We start from the raw sequence: 25,635 nt of genomic DNA, 5'->3' as shown, positions 1-25,635 counted from the left end.
GAGCCCTTGGATTCAGCACTTTGTTCCGTCTTCATTTCATTGCACTCAGGCAATACTACAAGGGAAAATACATTTGTGATTTCCAGTGGCCTCATTGTTCAGGAACACATAGCAGTTCCGTGTGCATCTTCTCTACAACAAAAGCTGGGGTTTCACAGTAGGGTCAGAAAACTAGATCTCTTCAGAGAGAGAGGGAGAGAGAGAAGAGTGTATGTTGCCTCACCCAAGCAGCAATTTACATCTTTCAGCAACTAAAGAATGACGGTACCTCATATGGAGCTGTCATTTCAATGGATGAGAAGCATAAAAGCAGGCTAAAAGAGATGCTGGATAATTCTGAAGTTTTCAAATATGGAGAGTTCATAAGTATTTATGCAGCTCCTCAACTGTAAATAATGTAACTTAATAGGTACTTTTGGTGGCATAAGGTCTAAAGTTTTGTTCTGGAAAAGCCTGGGAGGATGGTGAATCTATAAAGTCAACAAAATCCCTTATTTAGGGACTCTAAGGAAAAAGAAGAAAAAAAAAATCAAACCAAAATCAAACCAAAACTAAAAAAGAAACAGGTTCAAATGCGACGTAAGAGAAACAAACCATGACAGGAGAATCCAGTGAATGTCCAACCTGAGCTAAATACCAGAATGCTTCAAAGGCAGCCATGACTAAGAGGGGATAACAGTAGGCATTTCTCAAATCTTTCCCAGTGTAAGAATCTAATGTGGTGCAGGTAACTCAGACAAGGATATTATCGTTCAAGCTTGGAGGCTGTAATAATATGACCAACTTTGAAAACAGCAACTCAAAAGACAACTCCACTTCTTCCCCATGGACCTTCCATCCTAAAATAGACAATCTTGAACTCCACCTTCTCAAACACCATAACCATCTCAACAGAGCCACTAACAAAAGAAACAAAAAGAGAAACAACAAAAGCACAAGCTCTTTACACTGCTCTTTCTTCTGTGCTAGCATTCTTTACATTTTTCTGCTTTCCCAGAATTGCCAGCATTTAAGTTACCCTTCTTGGCAGGGTCTGAGTTCACACCTGGGATCAGGTTGCTGGTGTAAGAGAGATCTAGATGGCAAAATCTTTAGTGTCAAGCAGCACACCACCCTTAACCAACAAGAAGAGTCCTGGACTCTAATATTGAGCAAAAGGAATCAGAATCCACTGTGAAAAGAACACACCGCTGCTAACAAATATGAACAAGGACATGGAGAAGCTGTTTCATGAAAAAAATGGTTTCCCCTTGCCTTGCAATAGTTCTTCCAGATTCTTCTGCAGTTCCTGTTCAGTCAATAAATCTGTACAAGGAAAAACACATGTGCTTAGCAAAGCCATTTTTGCCAGCAGGCACAAAACCAGCTTGGCGCCAGCCAATAGACCACCAACTGCAGCAGCACTTTACTACATGGTAGTATACACAGTGCTAGCTGAGAAGAGAGACTGAGGAAAAAAGCAGAAGTGACACTGGCTAGAACAGCCTTGATGGTCAGGTAAGGCCAGTTTCACGATTTATGATGTACAGGACCACTCCACACATCCTACTCTCTAGAGCTTCTTGTCCTTGCCGGTTCATTGAAGGAGAGACGCTAAAGCCCGCTGTTCTGCTCTCTTTCTGTTGGGTGCACGAAAGTGGCCCTTTGAGGGGCAAAGCTTGTGGTCACAAGTATTTTTGTTTGCTTTGTGTCTTGTGCAGCTAGACTTCTGATAAGGACTTACTTGTACTGTTACCACTGCATTAGTCCCAAGGCAATCACTGCCAGCAGACCGCCTGAAAGCTAGTACATCTTCTGTCTTAGCCCAAACAAAATCAGACCAAATCACCCTAAGCCATAGTCTTCATTCAGACCTACTCTCTGCACATGTTCCGAATGAAATAAATCAAGACTGAATTTGGCCCATATCAGGAGTAACCCTTTCTGTTTTAATTTTCTAATCGAGGAGACAAGGCGTAAACACAGCATCCAGCTTCAAGTAACACAAAAGCCTGGGATCCATCCTAGAACTGTTTTTATGGCTGAGCGGCATCGAGAGCAGACATTTCAGCTGAAATCAGCATCAACTTGTCATTTGATAACCACTGCCTCGGTCAGAGTCCAGTTAGGCAGCTGCCGTTACTCAGTTGGTTGGTTTGGGTGCATGCCCCAAACAGAGCAGCCCATACATGTGTATTTGCCTCAGCCTGGAGTCTATATGAGCAAATTTGCAAGCTATGGAAGGGTCTTGTGACTCCATCACAAAAAAAGACCCCAACACATTCCTAATCCCTCCTCTTGCAAAATGAACATCTCCAAATTCACGTTTCATGATATTAATTTAAGGTCCACAAGAACAAGAGAAGACTGGCTTCTGGCCCTCAAAATGCCAATTTTCCTCAGAAAGGCAGGTAGAAACATACTGAATATTTACTGGACTGGAAAATTCATCACAAGGGAGGCTTTGCCAGCACAGCTAGGCTTAGCTCTTCTTGTCATTAACTCGTATGTGGGAAAATGCCCCAGATTTTAACTGCAACAAGGGGAAAAATAGGCTTTTAAAAATTCATTCGAGCACACCAATGTTCCATTATACCCTTTGTAGAGCAGATGGCAAGATGAGGCTATATCCCCTGGGCCTGCTTCAGGGAGCTAACACAAATGCTCTCCTCACTACAGATCTCAGATGATGTTGGTGTCATCATTTCACTTGGGGATTTGGGTCAAAAGGCTTTACACTCCAATCTGTTTTTTATATAGTACAAGTGCACCCAGACTAGACCCTAACGGATAAGCAGCGGGGAGGCTAGTACACAGCACAGAGCCTTCTCAGGCACTTCCAGGTCACTGATTTACACTGGTGCATTTACAGACTGAATCTTTCTAATCCAATTAAAATCTCATCTGAGCTGTCAATACAGATGTAGCCTGTTTTATTTTAGTGTCTTGTAGAACATGCATTAATCCGGACCTGTGGACAAACTAGCCCTTCTAGGCAAATTCTGCATTCTGCCAGCCTGCTTTCTAGCCCAGGTTCTCTTGTTCATAAAGCCCTTACTGCTTCTCATGCTACCTGCCTATCCGTGAACTCCTATGGACATGCATCACCATCGTATCCGAGTGCTTTATAAAAACGTGCGATATACACCATTAACCTTCTGAAAAATAGCACTTTTCTCTCCCAGCTCACTTCTCATGTAATGATGGCTAGGGCACTATCATTAAATATAAGAACATGAATATGATCTATTTTCATTTCAATGGCTTCATTTGTTTGAAATGTATATGCCAGTTACAAGCTGTCAGCACATTTAATGTTATAGCATAGACCAACAACTCGCAAACTTCTGGGGCCAAAATTTTTACAGATGGCCATGTATACTTGTCATTAAAATTTTCACCAAAAACATTATAAATTATACTGTTTAATAGACTTCCATAAGGCAGCTGTGAGCTGTTTTGCCACAAGCACATGGAACACCAGTATTTGCCAGGCATGAAACAAAAAGCTAAAAGCACCTTTAATATCACCACAAACTCTCAAACTCCTCATAGAAATTGATACCCTTCTCAGTAAGCAAAAGCCCAGCAGCAACTAAAACAGGTCTTTCACTGTGACCCGAAGATAAAGTTCAAGTTTTAGCAAGCCAAGTTCAGGAGCAAAGCACATCTGTGGGTGACGTCTTCGGGAAGGCTGGCTTGAATGCTTCAACGGATGTTGGTATTGGAGAGAAGTGAACTTTGATACAGCAGTTAAAGCTTTGCATGTGAAAACCAATACTTAAGCAGCATCCAGAAATAAATTGACAGCAGAGCAGATTACGGATTACACTCTTACTCATGAGAGATACCTGTCACCAAGCAGAATTCTCCACAGTCAGTCAGCTGCACTTTCTGAGAGGAATTCAAGTAGTCTCACATAAAAGGCAAGCTGACTTAAATATAGACCAGGATTTTGTGAGATATCTCCGCAAGAGGAGATTCCTCATCTGCTACTTAGTCAGAAGCAAGTAGACTCTCTTCTGCTACACACCCTATTCTTCCTGAAACAGCTGCAAATTCTATTGGCTCCTTCCCACTCTCCTGTCTAGAATACTGCAAATGCTAAAAAATTGTCATGGGTGCTAGGGAAGGTGGAAACAGTTAATGGAAAAGAAATCCATACCAATTTACTATGTACACAGAAAGCAACTTTGGCTGAGAAGTCCTTCAGCTGAAAATTGTTAGAGGATTGGAAAGTATCCTGGAAAAGACCACCCTATGGTCACATCTTATATTCTTCCCAAGGCATCTGCTTTGGACCCCATCTTGAAATAGGAGCCTGGGCTAGGTTGTCAGACCACTGATCTGACAAATTGTAGCTGTCCTTATGTTTGGTATGACATGCTATAGTTGCCCATATGTTAACCTCCACTTGCATATCCAAATTATACGGTTATTTTCATTGCTACAGCACTTTGAAGCCATGATAACAAACAAGAACTTACCGGGCTAATGTTGCAAGTGTCATGTAGAAAGATTACTGGGAAATTCCTCTAATTCTGAGATCCAATATTTTCCTGTTCTATTCCTCATCTCAGTAGCACCACTCAGGCTTATATACACTTACAGATACCTCACTTCGTATAACTTCCGATCTCAGAGTGGTAATGAGGTAGCTAATCAACTGCATCAAATGGGCATCACCTTTACAATGCAGATTGCAAAACATCACAGCCCTATGACCTCTGCCTGTGTTTTGCATGCAGGCTGAACAAGAGGGCAAAGACAGCAAAGTCGTTTGATGCCAGGCACGAATAGCAAGTGCCTGCTACTGGAATCCGCAACATTTACCACAAAAGCAAACGACAAAGTTCATCTGACATAACTGCTTCCCTTCCTGTTTATGTCTGTTGCGGCAACAGCACCATTTCATGGTTCAAAGGCAGCTGGCTGATGAAACATAATTAGCATGGTCATCTGATTCTTATACCTCACCAGCCGTATGTTACTGATCAACAGAACAGTATAGTCCTTATTTTATGGACCCACAAACTCTAACATTTTCCACTGTACTATATTACAGAGTGGATTTTATCCCAAAGTTGTTAACAAGAAATTGACTGTCAGGGATTCATTCTCTAGAGAACTTACGAGGTTCCTTCTAATGTGCCCAATCCTACACCTGGAGAATTGCATAGTGCTGTGAGAATAAATAAGCATATTTAAGCATTTTGTTGTACTTATACACCCAGCGCCACTGTCATCCATCCTGTCATTTGCCACTTTTCTCCCACCAAGGAATTGGTCATAAAAGAATGAAAAGAAAAAAAAAGACCTTCAACAGAAGTTTTTTTCCTATCCCTAATAGGTCCCTTAAAGTCCCTTTACTCCTCCTTTGAAGGGAGGAGTTCATCCACCCCCTGACATATATCAACCTGCCAGCAGAAACTTACCACAAGTTCGGAGAATCTGGCATTGAGCTCTTCTGCTGGTGGGATTGGGACAGAAAACTCAAGGAACTGGAGGGGGTTATTGTCCTTGAGGTTGATTTCGGGGAGGTCGCTACCCCCAAAACAACAAAGAAACCCCAATGCATGACGATTCCTCTTCCGGGGGGCCATGATCATGGTGTATGATGCTATCTTCTGATCATGTTCTGCAGGAAGAAAAAAACCAAACAAACAATGGGCATTAAATGATAAACAAGACTGTTGGATCTGTGCAGCTCTCTGCAGTTACAATGGTTATCACTGGTGTAACAGCTGGAAGAGGACAGAAGGATCCAAGACACAAAAGAGAAAAATAAACACACAAGCTAGACAAAGTAGCTAATCTTTAATATGGTAGTAACTTGTTCTTGTATGGCAGTGTAGAATCACTTCTCCTAAAGTGTCTGAAAAGGTTTTTCAAACTCAGTGTGGGATTTCCCAGCAGGTAGATTTATCAGTAATGCTCAGTAGCCAAGGTTGAATGCTACCATTGAATGCCAGTATTGGCCTTTCTCTCACTACTGTAGTAAAAGAACCAAAGTTTCAGAAGCAAAAAGCATATACTGGAGAATTTACCCAGAATAAATGGAAGAATCCTCCAAAGGTATCCCGCTTGGTCAAAATAAAACAAACAATGAAACAATGAAGCAGAAATCAATTTTCCACCATTCTGGAGCCAGACCACCAAACACTCACTTATCCCTTTATGGCCAGGACTATTGCAGTAGGACCATTTTGTCTATCCCATTTTCAAACACATGTAACTAGTTTGGGCTGCTTTATGTATCCAGGGGAGAAACTGCACAGTGCTAATGCGTGCTCTCAGATTTACATTTGAGCAGCCAGATCCCATCTTGACAGGACCCAGGCTTCGGGGGCTTTGGTATCAGGAGTGTAAAGGGAGGCAAAAGGAGGCCTGAAGGAGGAGCTGGGAAGTGACTGATTTCACCACACAACACCGTTTGTGAGCAGCCCATCCAAACAGGAAGCCTCCTGCCAGCAGTTTGAAAGGAGGGATCTGTGCAGGCCACAGAGAGCTGCATATTTTGCCCTTTTAAGGGACTTGTTGTTTGACAGATCAGGGGCTTATTTGTGTTATATTTTTTAAGGACTTCACTTTTTCACTTAATCTGCAGAATAAGCCATATCCTTAGAGAGTAAATAATTAAAGCCTGTTGTGAAACCCAGCTCCCTGGGCACGGGGCAGGGGAGCAGGGAGGGAGGTGGCAGGTGAACCGAACCGCAGGATGCTGGATGCTGTATCAACAGCAACACAGCTGAGCTTTGTCATCAGAGCAGCTGCTGCCCTAACCTGCCCCACAATGCTTTGGTCTGTTTGCTTGCCAGAACAAGGCTGCTTTGAGCTCTCATAGAGACTAAGTAGCTGTGCTAGAAAAAACACCTTTAGGACAACAGTTGCATAGTGGGACTTAATATACTGTATGCAGTCAGAAGCTCTCCAGGGACTTTTTGTGTAGACATTGGCATGCTTGCTTAAGAAAAAAACCTAAGCAACAAACAACAAAAAAACCCAACCCCAAACCTCCACCCTTGTGGCACTATGTGCTTGGCAGGAATCACCTGCCCTGCTGTGTGCTGGGATTAATTTATCTAGCATCTTCTCTTATGCACTGGAGGGGCATCAGCTGCAACTCTCATGCAGCTGAAAGGAAAGTGAGCTGGTACCAAGCACTGTCTTCTAGCACGCCCACTTTCCTTTGCTCTCCATGCCAACTCTACAAGGGGTGGTATGTCTCAGCAGGACTCACTAGGGCAGGGTGATGCTGGCTTCAAAAGCACATTCATAAGAACACTGGATTCTCACTAGGAGATGCCAAAGGTCAACTTAACCCTCGAACTGGTCTCTAACACTGGTTCAGTCAGCAAAATCAAAATGCCCTCAAACCTAGCACAATCATGTACATAGCAACTTCTGTTTCCTGTCAGTGGTGGAGACTTAAGAGATTCAGTTCTTAAAAGATTTCACAAGAGAGTCTCAGAAGAAGTTGAACTTGTCTACCACAGACCATCTTCTCAGGGACTACTCCGAGTGCAATGTCCTTTATGGTAATCTGGTCATGGATGAGGTTAGAACCCATTAGTTTGACAAAACTTTGTTTTGGAAGGAACTCAAATCAATGAAACAAACCTGATTTACATACAATATAACTACATTTGCATCAATTCAGTTGTAAGCAAGTTCTGGCCTGCTGCCTAGAGGCTTCCTTGCCAACCTTCAAAGGACCAGCATTCTCTGGGGCATGGATAATGAATCCTCCTTGGAAAAATTGGCTGAGACATTGAAGTGACAGGACCATAACATCTTCCTTTATGAGCTCAGGTCAAGACTTTGGCAAGCACCCCTCCAAAAGAGGTACTTTACCAGGAAATAAGTACTATGTGAATAGATATGAAGGCCAACATTTTCTACAGGGTAAGTACTGCCCTGGTCAGGGCACCACAGGTTGTCCTGTACTGACATTTCATCACTCAGCTTTCATCTTAAGCAGGTTCACCCAAGAGGTGGTCAGTCTCCAGGTCTTCTTCATCCATAACACTAAAAAAATACACAAGCAAGTGCTTGTTCCTGTGGTGGTTTTACAAAATCAGCATCCATTGGGATCCATACTGGAGAAACTCAGCAAAGCTGCTCAGCTTTTACTGCTCTGCAAAAGCACACAGAGCTCACATGAACAGTAACCTTGTATTGCCTCACCTTCAAAGCATCATTTCATTGCACAACTCATACTCTTAACATTGGCATTTTCCAGGTCCATCTATAAGCAGCATGCAGGAAATTCACACTGACACAGAAGGCTAAAATGGCACTTTTGTATTGCTACGACACCGTAACTGTAGATAGGCGAGGTGTCTAGGTGCTTTTAAAATAAGAACAATTGAGGACTGCTAAAGAGGAATCCAGCACAGGTATTTTAGAATTGAATCACTGAATGAATGAATAATATTTCTAAGTGGGAGCACTGCCTTTCTAAAGATTAAGCCTGCCAGTCACAGGATGCTGAAGGGCACTTACTTAAGTTGCACTGTTTATGCTATTTAAGAACTAATTACAACTCCTTGATTTTTGTTGGTGGACATAGTTTTAAACAAAACAAACATTTTCTAACAGCCTCCAAATTAATAGTCTTTTCCTTTTCTTTCTCTCTCTTTTGCCTTTTCTTTGTCAAGAACCAAATCTGGGGAAAATGTGCTTCCAAAGGACGGGGTAGGGGAAGGGGGGAGGCAACAAAGGAAGTGAAGAAAAGAACATCTTCCATATTTCTGAGTGGTAATTGATAACAAAGCTGTCATAAAAATTTATCAAAATAACAAAAGGTGTTTTTTTAATTCTAATAAAAGCTCTATTGCCTTTCAATTTCCTGCAAGTAAAGCGATCGTAAAAATGAAATATGCAATTATCTATTTCTATATATACCTCCAGTGAGAATCAATGGGAAATCTCTCTCTGGAGAGAATCCCACTATTACACATAACTCCCTCCCACAGCTCTTCTCAGTTGTACTGTTTTAACCTTTTGCACAACACAAACCAGTCGCCATCATTTCAACAGCTAACCGCACACCCGCTCCTCATAGCGATCCCTCTCCTGCTTCCCAGCCCCGTCTGTGGTTCGGCTCAGGTCAGGAGTCACAGTCTGGAACTTTGCCCAAGGTCTAACTATAACAACGTCCTCTTCCTCTGACAGGGTGTACGTGTTCATTTCTAAACCATTTGGCCCGGTGACCAAACATAATTAAGCTAATGCAATTTTTCCAAGTCTTATCAGAAGATTTAGCCACATAGGATGGGATCCATGCTAATTGCACATGAGGATCCTTTTTCAGTTGCAGGTTCTAAATTCAGTCTCACTCTTTTCTTCATTCTCACCTCAGAAATTATAATTTTCATGCAAACATATCCTAAATAAGCAAAGCTCCACAAACAGTAAAACACCTGAAACAACTGCTATGCCAGCAGCTCTCCTGTGCAAGCAAGCCAGTTATCTTTACCTCACGTGAGGTAAAGATACCCTTTACCTCAACACAGTGAACAGCCAGAGCACAACTATAACTAAAATACAGAAAATTACTTTTGTATCATCACCTTTGGAAAAACAAAAGAGAGAGAACTCTGTGGGTTAACTAAACACACACAGTCCTGCAAACTCAGTTTGCAACATAAGGAAGCATTAATGGAAGACACTGGTGCGCTCACTTCCAGAGCTGAATCTCCACTGATCATCAGACACACAATGTCGCTGGATGTAGCCACAGCTCTCACCTGAGTGGGAAGCATAGGACTAAAGATATGACGAAGCATCACTGTCCACACTGGTTTATGCTAACAGGAGAAGAAATGAAGTAAATCATTTCCATTTCCCTGTACATCTGTATCTTTCTCTATGGCAGAATAAAAAATACAGATGTGATGTATTATCACAGAAGTAGAAAGAAACCTGAATTTGGACTGGGTTGGAACACAAGTGAACTCACTCCCTACCCCCAAATCCAAGTCAAATCTCTCTGTTATTCAACCATTAAATAATAAACCACCAGAACTTCATGGTATTAGAATAGCTTCATTGTCACTTACTGATGATGAAATGGAGAAAATAAGCACCATGCTCAAAATTGTCAAAATATATACATTGGGTAAAGCTAAAGAGCTCCGTATTGATCCTATGCTCAGTTCCCTGGACCACATTGCTTCTCCAGTACACAGATGGTGAAACTATGAGCTTCACAGCATGTTCCAATTACCACGGGAATTTTCCACGTATGTCACGTAACGTGACAGATGTCAGATGCAATATAAGGCAATTGCAGCATGGGGGATGGGGAAAGGGGGCAGGCAAGCAATCCATTTGTTGCATCTGCAGTAGTAACCCAACTCCTTTGGTTTGGATTTGTCACCATACTACGGAGTTTCCTGGTCTCCAGAGCACAAAAAGCAACAACTATTTAAAATCCACAAAGTTAAAACCCTTCTTTCAGGAAGGAGGGTAGTCCTTCCTGAAGAGCTCACCTGCCTACCATGTTGGACAGGAAGGCGTCAGACCCAAAACAGATCAACAGATCACAGGAAAGAAAATCCTGGAAAACAAGCAGGGCCGTGTGCAGCGACAGCTGCTCAGTCCTGGCAAGCCATGGCCCATACTTAACGGTTCCATCAGAGGAGAGAGTTCAGCTCAAAATGCACTGTGCATTTTGAAGCCAGTTCATGGATTTTCCCTCCCACAACACGTCAAAACAAGGGTGCAGCTCTCAAGGTGGTATAAGGACTTTGCAAGCCAGTCCAGGCACTCAGCTCCGGTCTGTTTTACACATCATCCCATCAAAACTGAGACAGTTGAGAGTTTCAAAGCATTCCACAGACCTAAAGATTTGTCTCCTGCTATATATGTAGTATTATATATTATTAATACTTCATTTAATTTTTAATTTTTTTCATTTATTTGCCTAGGAAATATGTCCTGAGAGAAGAGAAAAGGCAAGGGCTATTTGAAGACTGTCAGGTGTACCTATATCCATGAACCTACTTAATGCAACGTGTCTGTCAAAAATCTGTTTATTTTTAATACTTCAAGGATGCTCAGGATGTGCTGGATGACTAATGACCACTAATGTTAGTCTGTTAATGCCCGCAAATCCAATACCTCTCACCTGATACCAGCTTATCAGCACAAAAAAAAAGCTGAAGAACTGTAAGAGACCTTTCCTTTCTGGAAGATTAATTTGTAACACTGTCTTCACCTGGAAATGAGGGGGGGAGGGGAACAAAACAAAACCAAAAACCAAACAACCAAAGAAAACAGAAAAAAAAAGACACCAGCAGGTTCCTCATGTTCCTCCCAATCCATTTATCTATCCAAATTGTAATAATAGAAAAACAAGTTAAAAAGAACAGTCAAATCAAGACTCAAAATACAAAGTGGAGAGAGCAACAAAGCAGTTAAAGTCAGTATCATAAATCCAGCTAGTAATCATTTATTTCTCTACACCTTTTTTCCACCTTTTAATCAAGTACAGATTAGTAATTTTCTATACCTGAGCTGACGAAACAATCCATTCATTCTTTTACCTGCTAAGAAGTTATTTTATTTTCACAAATGTATTCGTTCACTATAACTCTGACTCCACACAAAAATTTGCAGGGTCAAAACTAATCTATCCTCCTAGACACCAAAAGCTGAGTCTTAATTATAATTTTGCATCTCATTTAGATGCAAGCAAATCTACACATCTTTAACATTTCTGAATGGCGATGTGACCACCACAGCTTAAACTGCAAACAAAACAAGTAAAATTCACAACTTAATTGTTTATCGAGAATACATATGTTCTTCATCTCCTCAGTGTCTAAGCATACAAGATATTTGGCTAAGAGGGGAGGCAGAGATGTCCTACTAAACAGCAACTTTGGAGGCAGGAACACATTTTGCTTAGTGCTTATTGTACCACAGGTTCCCATCCTAATTTATCAATTCCACACTTAGGCAAGCTTGTCAACATTTCAAACCACCATGGTGGTGGATGCAACGGGATTGCATGCCCCCTAAATATAAGCAACCTTTCTGGTTTGAGTGCAGTAATCTGGAGTCCCGTCTTTCTTTCCTTGCCCCCTCCCTGTTATTACTTCCAAGTTTTCTAGTGTTGCAGCACTGCAGTTTACTGAAACTGCAGTATGCTCCACTTCCTTCTCCATCAGAAAGTCTGGACTGTTACCAAGATTAAATTTTCTTGTCTTCCTCACCGTGAACCACATTTGTTCTATTCATATACCTCATTAAAGATTACCCCATTCCCTTCTATTTAAAAAAATAAAAAAAAAAGCTTCTCCTTCAGGCAGGAAAGAACAACACTTTCCAGTTCTATCAGCTTTGGGTTTATTCTCCTTTTTTTTTTTTTCTCCACTGTTCCATTACAATATCCTCACTATATTTCATGACAACTCTTAGACTTGGGATGGCTTCTAGTAGCCAATTCCTATGCCCCAAACTGCAAAACTCCTCTCTTTTTTTTAAGCAGATATTAAAGAGAAAAAAACAAACTTCTGAAGAGACACCTACCACATGACACAAGCTGTAAAGCTTGCACCACACTTCGTGTACGTTTTATTATTGTTGTATTATACTCCACCAATATGTTTTATTTTTGTTGTAGTATACTCCACCGGTATGTTTTATTTTTGTTGTATTGTACTCAGTTGCCCCAGTTTTGGCACTGAGGTTGTAGTTCTGCAGTATAGGGTCTTAGTTACCTACTTAAATCAGTTATTGTACAGTGCCAAGTAGAGTTATGGTACTATACAAATAGTAATAAAAACAGTAGGTCAGCAAAAAGTAATCACCCAGCTGGAATCTGGCCAGGATGTGACGGTTCACACCCCAATAATGATGCTGCTGTAGAGGCAGCATTTAGCACTGTTCATAAACCCAGTGTGGATAAATTTATGCTTTATGAAATAATGGATTTTATGCTATTATTTCCCCTACCACAGCATGAGCTTCACTAGACGAGCTGGTTTGTCGTGTCATTGTTCTTCAAATCGCTGTGATTGCAAGAGCCTGTGGGAAATACGCCACATAAAAGCAAACATGGGGAAAGAATGCCACAAACCCCACAGATGCCACCCCAGGACCCAGTCATAACTGAGGATAAGACCATCCAGCAGTAAGTCTTTTCAAAAACTCTCTACAATCCCCAGATTTTACTCTTGAAAGAAATCAGGTGCTAAAAATGTTATTTTTAGGACTTGCCAAGAATATACTGTAATCTCAGGGCCATGAATTCAGAACAAGACTACAATCCAGGTCATGCCTGTGCTACCCAACAAAGCGGGTTTGAACTGCCTTTTCTGCAAGCTGCAGATCTAGACAGCAGAGCCCAGGTTAGACTCTTAACTTTCTTTACTTTCTTTGGGTGGTGGGTATAACACTGTGATGCAATTTTACAGGAGAGAGCGCCTTGGAAGCTGGAGTGTGAGATGAAGCCTTTATTCAATATAAAAATTCATAGACTGAAGATGAAATAGATCACGATGACATCAGTCAAGCAGACATACACATCGACAGCCAGAATCAGCACATTGCTCCTGCAGTTCCAATGCAGGAGACTTTTCCTCTACAGGAAGATGAAGTCCTGTATCTTTTACGGGTCTTATGGTATGAAATGCCTTTAATGTCATTGATTTGAAACTGGCCCTAATCAGTAATGTCTGTCAGTTCTAGCCAATAGACCAGCTCCCAAGGATGAGACATCCACACTCCAGAGCCAAGTCTTTGATCACCTCAAGAAAGAAGCCAAGGATAGAGGATCTGGAGAACAAGCTGTCCTACTCAACTCTCTACACCAAAAGACCAGGAATACTGGTAGGGCAGATTAGTACTAAAGCTTGGTCTAGGGACTTGAAATCTCTGCAATATTTCTAATGGGAAGAGTGGGGTTTAGTTACAAGGGATGTCAATCCAGAGTTTTCCAGTAGCACTAAGAACTGCTACCTTCAGAAGAATGAACACATAAAACCCCCATAACTAAGAGCGTCCCTGTCTTGCTTGAGTCATTGTAATTTTTCCATTCTGTCATTGCCCAATTATTTCCAGACATGATGTAACTATTTTGCCAGGGGATTTGGGAGTCAAAATGTTGCTGCTGTTGTCATTGTCATCCTGGGTGCCTGAATTTTCCAGACAAAATAAGCAGCTGAGGGCATTAGAGTGCCTCTGCTGAGAGAGAAATAATCTGTAAGAACCGCCAGTGTGCTCCAAGAAAAACAAACAAATGGTAAAGGTCCAATTACATCTTCTCAAACTGCAGCTCATTTCCATGTGAAATGCTATTTTCTTATTCAGACAATTAGTAGAAGAATGTTTCATCTGTGGTCCGATGTCATCACAACACACAAAAATTGATTTCCATTCTAACACTGGGTTCAGGGCCACTACAGGGCATTAAAGCTCAACTTGACTGGAAACATGCCTTGGTTATAACCACTGGAAACTAGCCACAGGTGTAGGTGTACAAGTGCTGTCTTCACTATTGACAGGCAAATCAATTACCTGCACTGATAAAATTTTCCTGAAGTTCTCTCACTGGAAAAAGCAACTCAGTCTTTATAGCAAATGGGTATAACTGGGAAAAAAAAACAACACATACAACATTTGGACTTTTACATGTTTTTCGTGAATGGCAGTGAATGTCTTCAAAACTCGTGTTCATCAATGCCACCTGGGAAAGCCAGGTTCCAGGCTGCAGAGCTGCCACTTTCCTCCTTAGTGCCCCAGACAAAGTACAGTATATCTCTACATGTCACTGCAAACTTGTAAATAATAAAGATGGTGGTTCTCAGTTCAGTTCCACATACTGAAGGGCCACTGATGGGGATGATAGTTAAAAGGCTTCTTTAGCGATACACTAACTGGAAGAAACAATCAGTAGATGCATCACAAAGGGAACAGGTCTTGGGATTTTGATGCTTTCTCCATCTTAGAGATTGTTTCCTTAGGTCAAGGCACAGACAGTGTCAAAGTGTCATTGATTTTATATACCTATTTTTTAAGCTACTAAGATTCCAGAGTTGTCAATTTGGCACCAAAAATAAATTCACTCTAGAAAATGAAGTTAAGAAAAGGTCATATACAGCATTTTATTGCAGCATTTTTATTTTTGTTCAACATTCTGACAAGGGATACTCTGGGTTCAATGCCCTGAAACCTCAACATTACGCAAGTAGGTTTGAACTCCAAGCCAGCAGCTTGGTGAAATTGTTGAACTTTTAACCTAACGTGTCTTCATGAAGAATGGATATTTGGAAAGAGTTCTGCTCAAGGATTTTGGGTTGTTTTCTGTGTGTATTTTTAAGTGGCATCCAGAGAAAATATGTTTTCTGGCTGCTGTAATATTTACAGGAGGAGACTTTACACCAACACTGAAAGCTGGTTTCAGAGCCTTGACTTACTGCTTTAGGCTTTGGAGCTGTTAAGTGTTTCATGACATTAGGGTGAACAAGGCCTCATCTATATTTAGGTCAAATTCCACAGAGCTGATGCTCTGAGTGACACAGGTAGTGATCAATTATGAGGGTCTGAAGAGAAAATGCTACCTAAAACCAGCCACCTTCCTTGCATGGTCAGTGGGTGCTTTGGGCCAACAGCAGTATGTTGCAAACAGTGCAGTAAAAGGAGGGACAGGGAGAACCCCCCCAAAATATGTGACGATCTTCTCTACAAAGTGATGCATATCCATGTGGTCTAGAGCATATGGTACACGAGGGTGTGGTGCCTGTGCCAATCACTACCAACTCTATACTATTGCCTTCTCTGGGCTCTTGATAGCAAGTTCTAGTCTCCTGGATTCTCATGGCAAGAGGTCATGTCCACGTCAAGGCCCTTTACTGTTCACGATTAAGAAAAGTTTAAGTACTGAAGTATATCTAGGGAAGATTTCCTAGAACTGTAACTGACCAACATACTGTTCTTCCCCAAGGATAGGTCATTTGCTTAAATGTATGCTCAGATACCCAAAGAAAACTGCAGAGAAGCTGCATACAGCGGATGTTTGGGTAGTCATCTCTGGACTTCTAAGTATCTACAAGGAAGTCAATAGCCTGCCTGAAGATACAGCAAGTTCTTTCAGCTTCTGAGCCCAAGCTACTTGCATCTTGTTGACAAAGATTTAAGCACACTCCACAGAAAACCAGATTGCAGTATAAAATTCCCTCAGCTCCCCACCACAACTTCACACTACAGGGGGAAAAAAAAAAAAAAACAACACACCCCAAAAACAAACCAACCCTGCTTCTAAACAACCACTTGATCTGGGTACACAGTCCTTAGACATGATTCAAAGAGAAGGCCCATTGTATACAAATAGAACAGGAGTATACCCTCTATTAGAGAAGGAACATCATCTTTATCCCCTGAGGGCTGCAAGCATTATTATTATTATATCCCGTGATGTATGCCTTTGCAGAACATGTACCAATATCACTGCTTGTTGTCTCTAGTTCTGTACAGCACTAATTTATTTGATAGATTGTACAAGGTTTTATCCAAATCATCACCTGCTGCGGTTTGTTTTGTCTCATCCTTCGGAAGCATATTTAAAACTTACTTAAATCATTAATTTTTCTTGCATCTTATACCTTAAATTTATGGATGCAATACATACAAATAAAGACAGTAAGCAGTCATACATTGACTCCTACAACAAGTTCAGCTCTCAGCTTTGCTGCCCTGGTCAGGCAGGGACATTTATAAGATAAATACATATGCAAGAATATCTCCTACCGAAAGAAAGACTGAAATTGCTGTAGAGAAGACACAGCCAACCAGTACCAAAATATTTCCAGTAACAAGAAGTAGAAGCAGCATTTGACCCTCCCCCAGAAACCCATTTGAACAAGGAAGCACTCACACAACACTTTGCACATAACTCCCAGCAAAAGAAGTGGGAACTGCAAATTCCCACTGATGTTTTAGAAGCTCTGAAACATCAAGACCAACTATGTATTTGGACTGGATGGCAAATCCAAGCAGAAATACATTATATGTAACCCAACAACTTGCATGCAAGCTGCCAGCTTATCACTAATTTTTAACTATTAGCTGTTAGATCAGTAAATACAAGACGAAATGGCACTGACACTACTGAATCCCGATGTTTTACTCCCCCCCACCCCCCCAGTCATTCATATTACAAGCAAAGGGTCCACCACACTACAGTGGTGCCTGGCAATGCTTAAAACAGAGAAAGTTGTACAGACAAGTGGCTCCATCTCCAAATCTCTGAGAAAAAGATGAACTAGCAGATGTATAATGCAAATACCGAGCCCACACCATTGAGACACTCTTCAGGGTGACCTCTTCCCTTGTGCTTGTTCTGTCCATACCCTAACATCAGTCAAACGCAGCCTGTAAGAAGCACAGCTACTGCCCAGGAAGTGTTCTTAGTGCTGGGTTTACAGTGTTATCAGCTATTAATCACAAAAAGGTCCACTGGGATAACCCCAGAATTAAACAAATTAAGCAACGCAAGTCTAGAGAGGGGAGTCGGTGTGGGAAGTAGTTTTAAGGAACGTTATTTTGTTTCCAAGAAAAAAAGCGGTTCCTTAGACAGAAGCAAGTCCACAAGGTCTTAGAATATCCTGTTCATGCTGAGATTTCAAACACAGGCAAAAATTTTCCACATTTTTAAGAGGTCATGCACGATAAGAAAACAATTCATCTCCTACAGGGCCTACTAATAGCAGCACTAACTCTCCTTAATTCCCAGAGTACCTTTCATATTCATATCAATATTGCAGGACACATTTCCACCATCTACTAGAATACTCCTACAGTAAGAGCTTCTCTCCATTTAAATTGCAATAGTATGACTACATGGCAAACTGTTCTCAGTCATCAAATCCCAGCATGATGACCACCAAGTCACCCCATTTCCCAGAAAGCTGCTCATAGTAGAAGTGCCCTCCAAGGAAGTGATTTTCACAGCACCTCAGAAACCTCTGTGCAAAAGAGGATGAAAAGTAACAATGCAATTAAAAAAAAAAAACAAAAAACACCACAAACACAAAACTTTAGCACTGGGGCTGGATCCACCTTGAGAAGCAGTTTTGTCTCATTCATTTAACAGAGAGAAGCAAACACCGACAGTATCTTGGAAATGAGATCTCTCTGCCCCTTCTAACCACCACTCCGGACCAAAGAAAGCATTTCTCTAAGACGGAAGGAGGGTCTCTAAGGACCAAAATTTGAGCTTGAGTTACTAAATAACTGAACAGAGGAAAACCACTTATCACGGGAAATGGAGCAAAGGGCAAGAGGAAAGATCGGTTTTCTAGCTGGAAGGATGCTGTGCTCTGTGGGAGTACTATAGCAAGTCTCGTGCTGTGGAAAGACCTTGGTGTGGAGGTAATGCCAGTGGGTCAACCAGCCAATAGTTCAGTCAAGAAAATAAATTTATGCCTTTGTATTCAGTTCTTCAAATATTTAGGCTGAGGTCACTCCAGAGGAAATCTCTTTCTTATCAGATACTAAGTGTCTTATATTCTCTAAAGCGAATTATTTCAGACCTTTGCCAGGGAATCCCCCAAAAATCATATTTATGTAGGCGAAGTAAGCAGGAAAAGAGAAAAAAAAAAAAAAGAAGAAAAAAGAGAAGCATTTTATCCTTTTCTTCAGAAAGATATTGGAAGGTATACTCAAAATTCTGTTTGTCTTATCAGGGCAGTAATTTCAGGGTGAACATACTATTGGAATTAAGTTATAGAGACTTTACAAGAGCCTTTCATTCCTCAGATGAGTGAACAACATACATTCCCTATATAGTTTCCTCTCCATGGGTATAACAGAATCCTATTAATTCCAATGGAAACACGTAACCTTGTAGAACAAGAGACCGACTCTTCCAAACAGAACTCAGACTCAGTTCATTTCTAGTGAATGTCCCTCACTGGAATTGTGCCAGGTGGGCACCTCAGAATTTTTTTTTTAGTCCCCAAAATATTTCATTTTCTCCAAAGGCCTTTTGAGCTGATTTTAGCAAAGTCAAAGTAGAGCATCCAAATCATCATTTCCTAACTCCTGGGGAATGTATTCCAAGTCATATAAAAACGTCAGCAGGGGCCAATATGAACGCCTCTTTTTAACTTCATTCACTCATGCAATTTCTATCGTTAAAAAAGGGAAAGAAAATCCGATGGTGCTAGAGGCAGAGTTGATAGAGAAACTTTCTTCTTTTAATAGTTGAGATTTAAAATGAATGGTTAGACTGAAGATAAAACACCTTTTCATTTGGGTTGTAAAACTGTTTTCTTTACTCCATTTCAAGAAGTGGGCAACACAGTGAGGCAGAAAGCTAAATCTAAATTGGAGGTAATACCTCACACGGGAACAAGAAAGCATACATGTACTTGGTTAGTGTTGCACTGGCTGGATGTACTCAAAAAAGGTTTAGTTTTTAACCTTAATTCTAACTCTGTGAAAGTGTCTGACTACAGATTCAGAAAAGCAACATATGCCATATGTCAGCTGTAGTTTTATGCTTCAGCTACACTTCCACGCTTCCCCTTAAACCTTCCTTGCCCAGGAATACTCTTCCACACTGCTTAAAACAGCTCAACCAGCTTGCCCCAAATTAGAAAGAAAATGAGGGCAGAGTCGTCATTGCTTCTGACACCACTAAGCAGAAGCTGCTCTCAAGCTATGCAGAAAGTCAGTTTCCCTTTCTCTCTGGGCCCTGAGCAGAGCCTCTGCACCTTTACCAGCCAGTGCCAGAGTGCAGAGTTGTGCATCATAGACTGCACTGCAACAACCTTCAGCTCTCTCCATCCTGAGCCCCCATCACCACCGCCAGCAACGACCTAGATGTAGTTTGCCCATTGCTCCTCCTCACCCACAGATTTTCAATGTGTCACAGAGCAGCAGTAGACAAGCAGCACTCACTCTCGAGAGGATAACTAACACAAGACATACAGGGGAAAGTGACTTTAGATGCAGACTTTTTCCCCCACTGATTAAAGAATTTGTTGGCATATGCCAGTGTTCTGCACGTTTCTTAGTTGGTTTCAAATGAACATTTTGTGTTCTTTTCTTACTCCTATTTGCAGATTCTCTTCACCAAGTCTTCCTTCCTTCCCTATCTGAAAACAATGAAACAGCCTCAGTCCAGATTTCTGCCCCCTCTTTCAAACTCCACCGACTGCCACTGTAGCAAATACTCCACCTTAGTTCAAGCTCTGTCCCCTCTAGATAAAGCAAAAGGATTTGCAAGCATTTCAGAAATAATCTGCTAGAAGGAATTCCCTTCCACCGGCTTTATTAGAACATTGAGAGAACAGGTTTTTGCAACACCTCTTCCTATCTTCTTCCAGCCAAGGAAGTACTTCACTAAGGAGATTTAAAGATAGAGGGCCTAAAACAAAGCTTTGCTATGGTCCACATCTCTCTCTCTCTCTCATTTCCTTGTCCTCATTCCCACCACTAGGCAACCCAAAAGCCCACAATGTTTTGATAAACACACCAAAAGTAGCTGGGGACTTAAGTATGAAAACATGTACAGCAAGTTTATTTTATGCTGGTTTGTTTTATGGCTCTCCTCCAGCATTTTGGATGCACAGCCCCACTAGGGTCACAGTGCTAAAATTTTCCTTAAACAAGTCCCACTCGAAGGTCCAGGCCTCTCTTTCTCTCTCCATACCACCTGCATCCCAACACTCCTGAAAGAAAATGGAATTTATCCAGTGCAGAAAAGAATAATGATGTGTATGTACATCCCTCTGTACGGAGTCTTCTAGCTTGGCCATGCTATGCCATACCTTCCTTCATCAATGCAGTTTCCCAAGCACTATGTAGCGAGGGGGTCTGTACAAAGCTGCAAAGGTGACTAACCGCTTTGGCTCATCAGATCCAAAAGTTGGCAGGGATGCAACTTGAGAATTTTGAAACACGCTCAGCAGAATACCTGGAGCATCTTGGTCCCCTCAAAGCCCGAGTGAGATGAGATAAAGGTCAGGTTTCCCTCAAGTGTTACATCCCACAATGGCTTTACACACAAAGAGCCCCATCTCACAAGGCTCCAATATCCCATTATATGCTTCAATCTGTATTTTTCCATTAAGGTGATGTTAGAATCCTAAACCACACATTTTATTCTGTCCATCTCTGAAAGGCAGAAAAAGTTACCAGTCCACATTATTTTACCAGGCAGTAGAGGCTAATCTATATGAAATATACGGAAGAAAAGGAAAAAAGAAATGGTTGAAGGGAAGACAAAAAATTAAAACATTGCCTTCAGCCTCACTGAAGAAAATTTATGTCTTTCTCAAGGAACGATGCTTCTTTCATGCACTTATAAAGAGAGTTTTCTTTCTTTGCAAACACTGCAGTGTAAATCTGGGAACTGTTTGGTTTTAGTTTAACAAGAAAGATCTGACAGGTTTTCTTTAAGAGGCAGACCGAACAATTCTTGGAGCAGGTAGCGATGAGGTGAGCCATGACGCACATTTTATTCAGAAGTTGATAAACAAGTTTTGAGCAACTGGTAGAGGGAGAGAAAAAGAGAGAAAGAAAAGGAAAGTGTGAAATGACGAGTCAAAATATCCCCTTTAAGAAACAGGTATAGTTTTGGTCTGCAAAGGGGATTAAAGACGACATTTAGAAGCAATGTGTACTACCAAGAATCTTTTCCAAGGAAGGCCCAACTTCCTGGCCCCAGAAGCCACATGCCAAAAACTTTCACATGGTCAAGAGCCAAAAGACACACACCTCGTGGAGCTGAGGAAAGGGAAAGCACTAGGAAGTGGTTCACAGGCTGGATGTGGCAATAAATCCTCATGACTCCTGGTGCTGCTTTTGAGATAAGGCTCCACCAGACAGGTAGTCGGATCTTAAGAAAATGCTGCAATATTGATCTCAACAGTTGAGGTTGGAAGGGGCCTCTTGAGACTGTCTAGTCTAACCCCCCCCTGCTCAAGCAGGGTCAGCTAGAGCAGGTTGCCCAGGACCATGTCCATTTGGGGTTTGAGTATTTTATGATGGAGTCATAACTTCTCTGGGCAACCTGTGCCAGTGTTCAGCCACTCTCACAGTGAAGGAGCTTCTTGTGTTCAGATGGTATTCCCTGTGTTTCAATTTATTAGCTCGTTGCCTCTCGTCAGGTCACTGGGCACCACTGAAGAGACTGCACCTTTCTCCAGCAAATAGTCAAATTTCTCAAAAGTCCTCTTACCAGCAAAGCCCCTGCTCTATGTAAGTGTTTGGGGACTTATGCATACAGATCTAGATTGGTTGCACGATGAGAGAATATTGCAGAAATTCCCTCTTGAGCCAACGTCAGCTAATGACAGACAAGAACAAGCTGCAGAACAAAGATCCATGCATTGAAGAGGTATGTTACAAATAAAAACACCAATATATTTTCCCTTAAATCAAACTCATTATAGGCTCTTACACCACAAAAATTCACAGACAGGGTGTCATCAGCCAAAAAAAGACTCCTCATATTTGTAGAAGGTGAGTCTTCACAGATTGTTACTCCACTGCATTAGGCATCTGCCCCATCCTTTCACAAAACCAAATGTTAATGGCAACACAATTTTGTCATTAACATCAAAAGTTGTGATTCCCCAGACAATTTAATATCAACAGAAGCAGCCCTCAAGAAAAGCTCTTGACTGGTAATGCTTATTAAACTTTGTCAAATGACAAAACTGTCATTAACATTAAAAGCTGGGGTTCTCCAGAGGATGTAACAAATAGAGGCAGGCTTAAAGAAAAGCTCTTGACTGGTAACACTTATCAAACTACTGTTTCCCAGTTCTAGTACCATCCACAGCATAGACACTGTCCCTGCATTAATACAGGCAGTGATAGCGACAAACACAATGGACTTGTACATCTACTGGTTCCCATACCAGGTAAGGTAAGACTATTGCTATTGCACTGGCTTGCTCCAAGACATTCCCTAGACATGCTAGTCTACAGTCTCATTACTTCACTGCTTGGGAATAAGTCTTCGTAACCTGGAGATGACCCAAACTAAAAAAAAAACAACCTTGGGTTTGGATTTGAATTCTCCAGCAGTTTAGGGCTTTGCAGAATTGTTCCCTTTGTATGCCTCAGCTGCTTGCACTGCAGTCAGTGGATGTTTGACCACTGATTTCTGTGGGAACAGGATGGGATTTTAACCACAGCAGGACTGCTAACCACTACCATCTAGTATTTGCCCTTCAGAAGCTTTTCAGGGCAAATGCTTAGAAAGTAGTTGGATTCAGTTTTTGTAAGCAAAACCCCAGAAAAACCCTTTCCCAGAGGTCAAGCCATGTTCCCTGAGGCCTGGGTGCAAGCCTTCTGGCAGGACTTCTCTGAGCCTGTTGTGTGGAAGATAAGGAATTTGAATGATTTCCTGCTCAGCAGCATGTAGCTCCCCAAACATCTGACAGTTTATGCACTAGGGACTGTCTCCACAGAAACCTGGCTAGAGAGACCGAGGCTGAAAATGACAGCTTTCCAGTAGCAAGCAGCTCATCTCTACTCCCTCACACTCTCCATCCTGTACTACTTTCGAACTTCATTCTCTCGCCTGTGGCTCTCCCAAAGCACATCATGTACTGCACACCCCCTCCCAAACAAGTCTGAAGGAAAGGGTATTAACTCCCACACCAATGCACCAGTGCTGCAGATAAAGCCACTCCCCATGGGATCCTGAAATCAAACACACTCTCCTGTTCACCAAAACATCATGTGCCAAGTGAGTGTACACTTGGCCCTGACTTGCCACCCTCCCGCACTGCATACATTATCTATCAGATAAGCCTCCGACAGAGCCCTCGGGTGATGTCTTTTTCATAACCATTTCAAAATCAGAAGGGCTTCCCCTCAAGACAGCTTGACTTTTATCTCTAAAGATGTACAAGACAGGGAAAAAACAAAAGCAACCCTTACATTTCAGGTTATCCTAAAATAGGGCTGCGTGCACCCCTATGCCAGAAAAACGATGTAGCCCCCAAGGACGACGAGCTGGGTGTTCCCCTTCTTCAGGCAATCCTTTTCCACGCAGCTGCTTGGTCTCTTCTGGACACTCTCCTGCTAAACTACACCCAGGAGATGCTGTGAGTAAGACTGCTTCCAGCAAAATTGCCCAACCTCCCCTGGGGCCAGGCCTATCACATGCAGCAGCTGAGCTTATCCAGCCATGTCCATGTTGCAGCCTCATGGAATCAGTCCCTGAAGAGCAAGGATTTGGTAAAACACAGTTCTAAAGGCTTACCTGAAATGATGCCTGCAAAGACAGTTAGCCTGGCCTCTCCAAGTTGTATGTCACCCTTCAGGGCATTCATTCAAAACGGGGATTAATTGAAGAGAACATCTCAATTAGTTGATGCTTTTTCTGTTCAACTGCTTGCCATAAAAGGAACAATTTACTATTTAGAGGAAACGCAGGAAATCCTTTCTCTAAATGCACTGATCTTATCAGTCTGCTCTGCAGCCTAGCCTCCTTCACCACTGTCGCGTACAAGAAGAGGATTATACATATAATCTGCAAACTTCACTTGCCATGCGTGTACAAGACACACTTGAATTTCAATAATTAGAATTTAATTTTAAAGAGAGTTTGGCCCTTGCCATTAAGAGCAGATTTTCACAAAGCTATACAGCTTCCATTTCAGTGCAAACCAGGAGGCAAATTTCCAGAAAGAGTGCAGCTTATTGAACAGAGATGATCAAAATGAGAAAGAACTCTCTTGAAAAAGAAAAAAATAATTTGGAAAAGCAGCAAGCTATTTTAGTGTTGGAAATTCTATAGATGCCTTTTGAGATGATTTAAAAAAACAAACCAAAAACCAAAAATCAAAGACATTTCCCCTTTCACCAATATCTTTTCCCCTTCTACTGAGCCCAAAAGAAATAAATAGAATAAAGAAAGAATTTAGAAAAATCTATCACCGTTGATTGCATAGCATTCAGCAACATAAAAAAAAAGGAAGAAGGAAAGAGTTACAAATAAATACATGTTTCTGGTGTGATTTATCACAAATTTTGAAATATCCAGTGCTCATGAGAATGTGGAAATATTTGGGAAACTCTATTTTTTCTTCAAAATTTGGCAATTCTGAGAACAGACCTTTTCATGGAAAAATCTTAATGGGAAAACTTGCATGAGACATGCTGAGTTCTTTCGAAAGTCTAACCAGCAATGTCGGTAAGGGAGACGAACACTTACCAAGATTTAGTCTGTCTTCTCAGAATAGTCACTCAAACAGCCAAGTGATTATCCTCTCCAACTTCAACACCTGTAGGCTATTACCAGCTGCGGTCCTTCAGCAACAGCAATCATTTAACTGCTAGTTTGGTCAGGAATATGGAGTTCTACTTCACCCCTGAGCTGCCTCATCCACTCTGAACAGGTAGTACAGCACAACAGTAGGAGACAGAATAAACAAGACCCACTGGGCTAGTTGCCTTGTGCCGTAAGGTACAGGGGGAAAAGTAACAGCAGATCTCCACCTGACTTGCTGGACAAGCGTGTGAAGCACGGACAGCAACTCAGCAGTCAAAGATCCCTTCTTTTGCTGAGCAATTTTGAATGATACAATGCTTGGGGAAAAAAATACTTTAAAGGATCATAAGTACAAACACATATGAATGCCCTATATCAATCATTGTCAAAGGGACAGCAGAGCAGGA

General features: G+C 41.6%; 1 protein-coding gene across 1 annotated transcript in view; it reads right to left on the bottom strand.

Moving 5' to 3' along the window:
- Positions 1 to 25,635, bottom strand: part of DAAM2 (dishevelled associated activator of morphogenesis 2) — a 185,608-nt gene that overhangs the window by 116,379 nt on the left and 43,594 nt on the right. Inside the window, exon 2 of the mRNA XM_009331081.1 lies at positions 5,415 to 5,617. Within this exon, the coding sequence (XP_009329356.1) occupies positions 5,415 to 5,588 (174 nt within the window). The 5' untranslated portion in view covers positions 5,589 to 5,617. The remainder of the gene's footprint in view (positions 1 to 5,414; positions 5,618 to 25,635) is intronic.

The sequence above is a fragment of the Pygoscelis adeliae genome, unplaced genomic scaffold, assembly GCF_000699105.1.
Source record: "Pygoscelis adeliae isolate BGI_AS28 unplaced genomic scaffold, ASM69910v1 Scaffold218, whole genome shotgun sequence".
Classification (NCBI taxonomy): domain Eukaryota; kingdom Metazoa; phylum Chordata; class Aves; order Sphenisciformes; family Spheniscidae; genus Pygoscelis; species Pygoscelis adeliae.
This window is presented reverse-complemented; position numbering and strand designations above follow the sequence as displayed.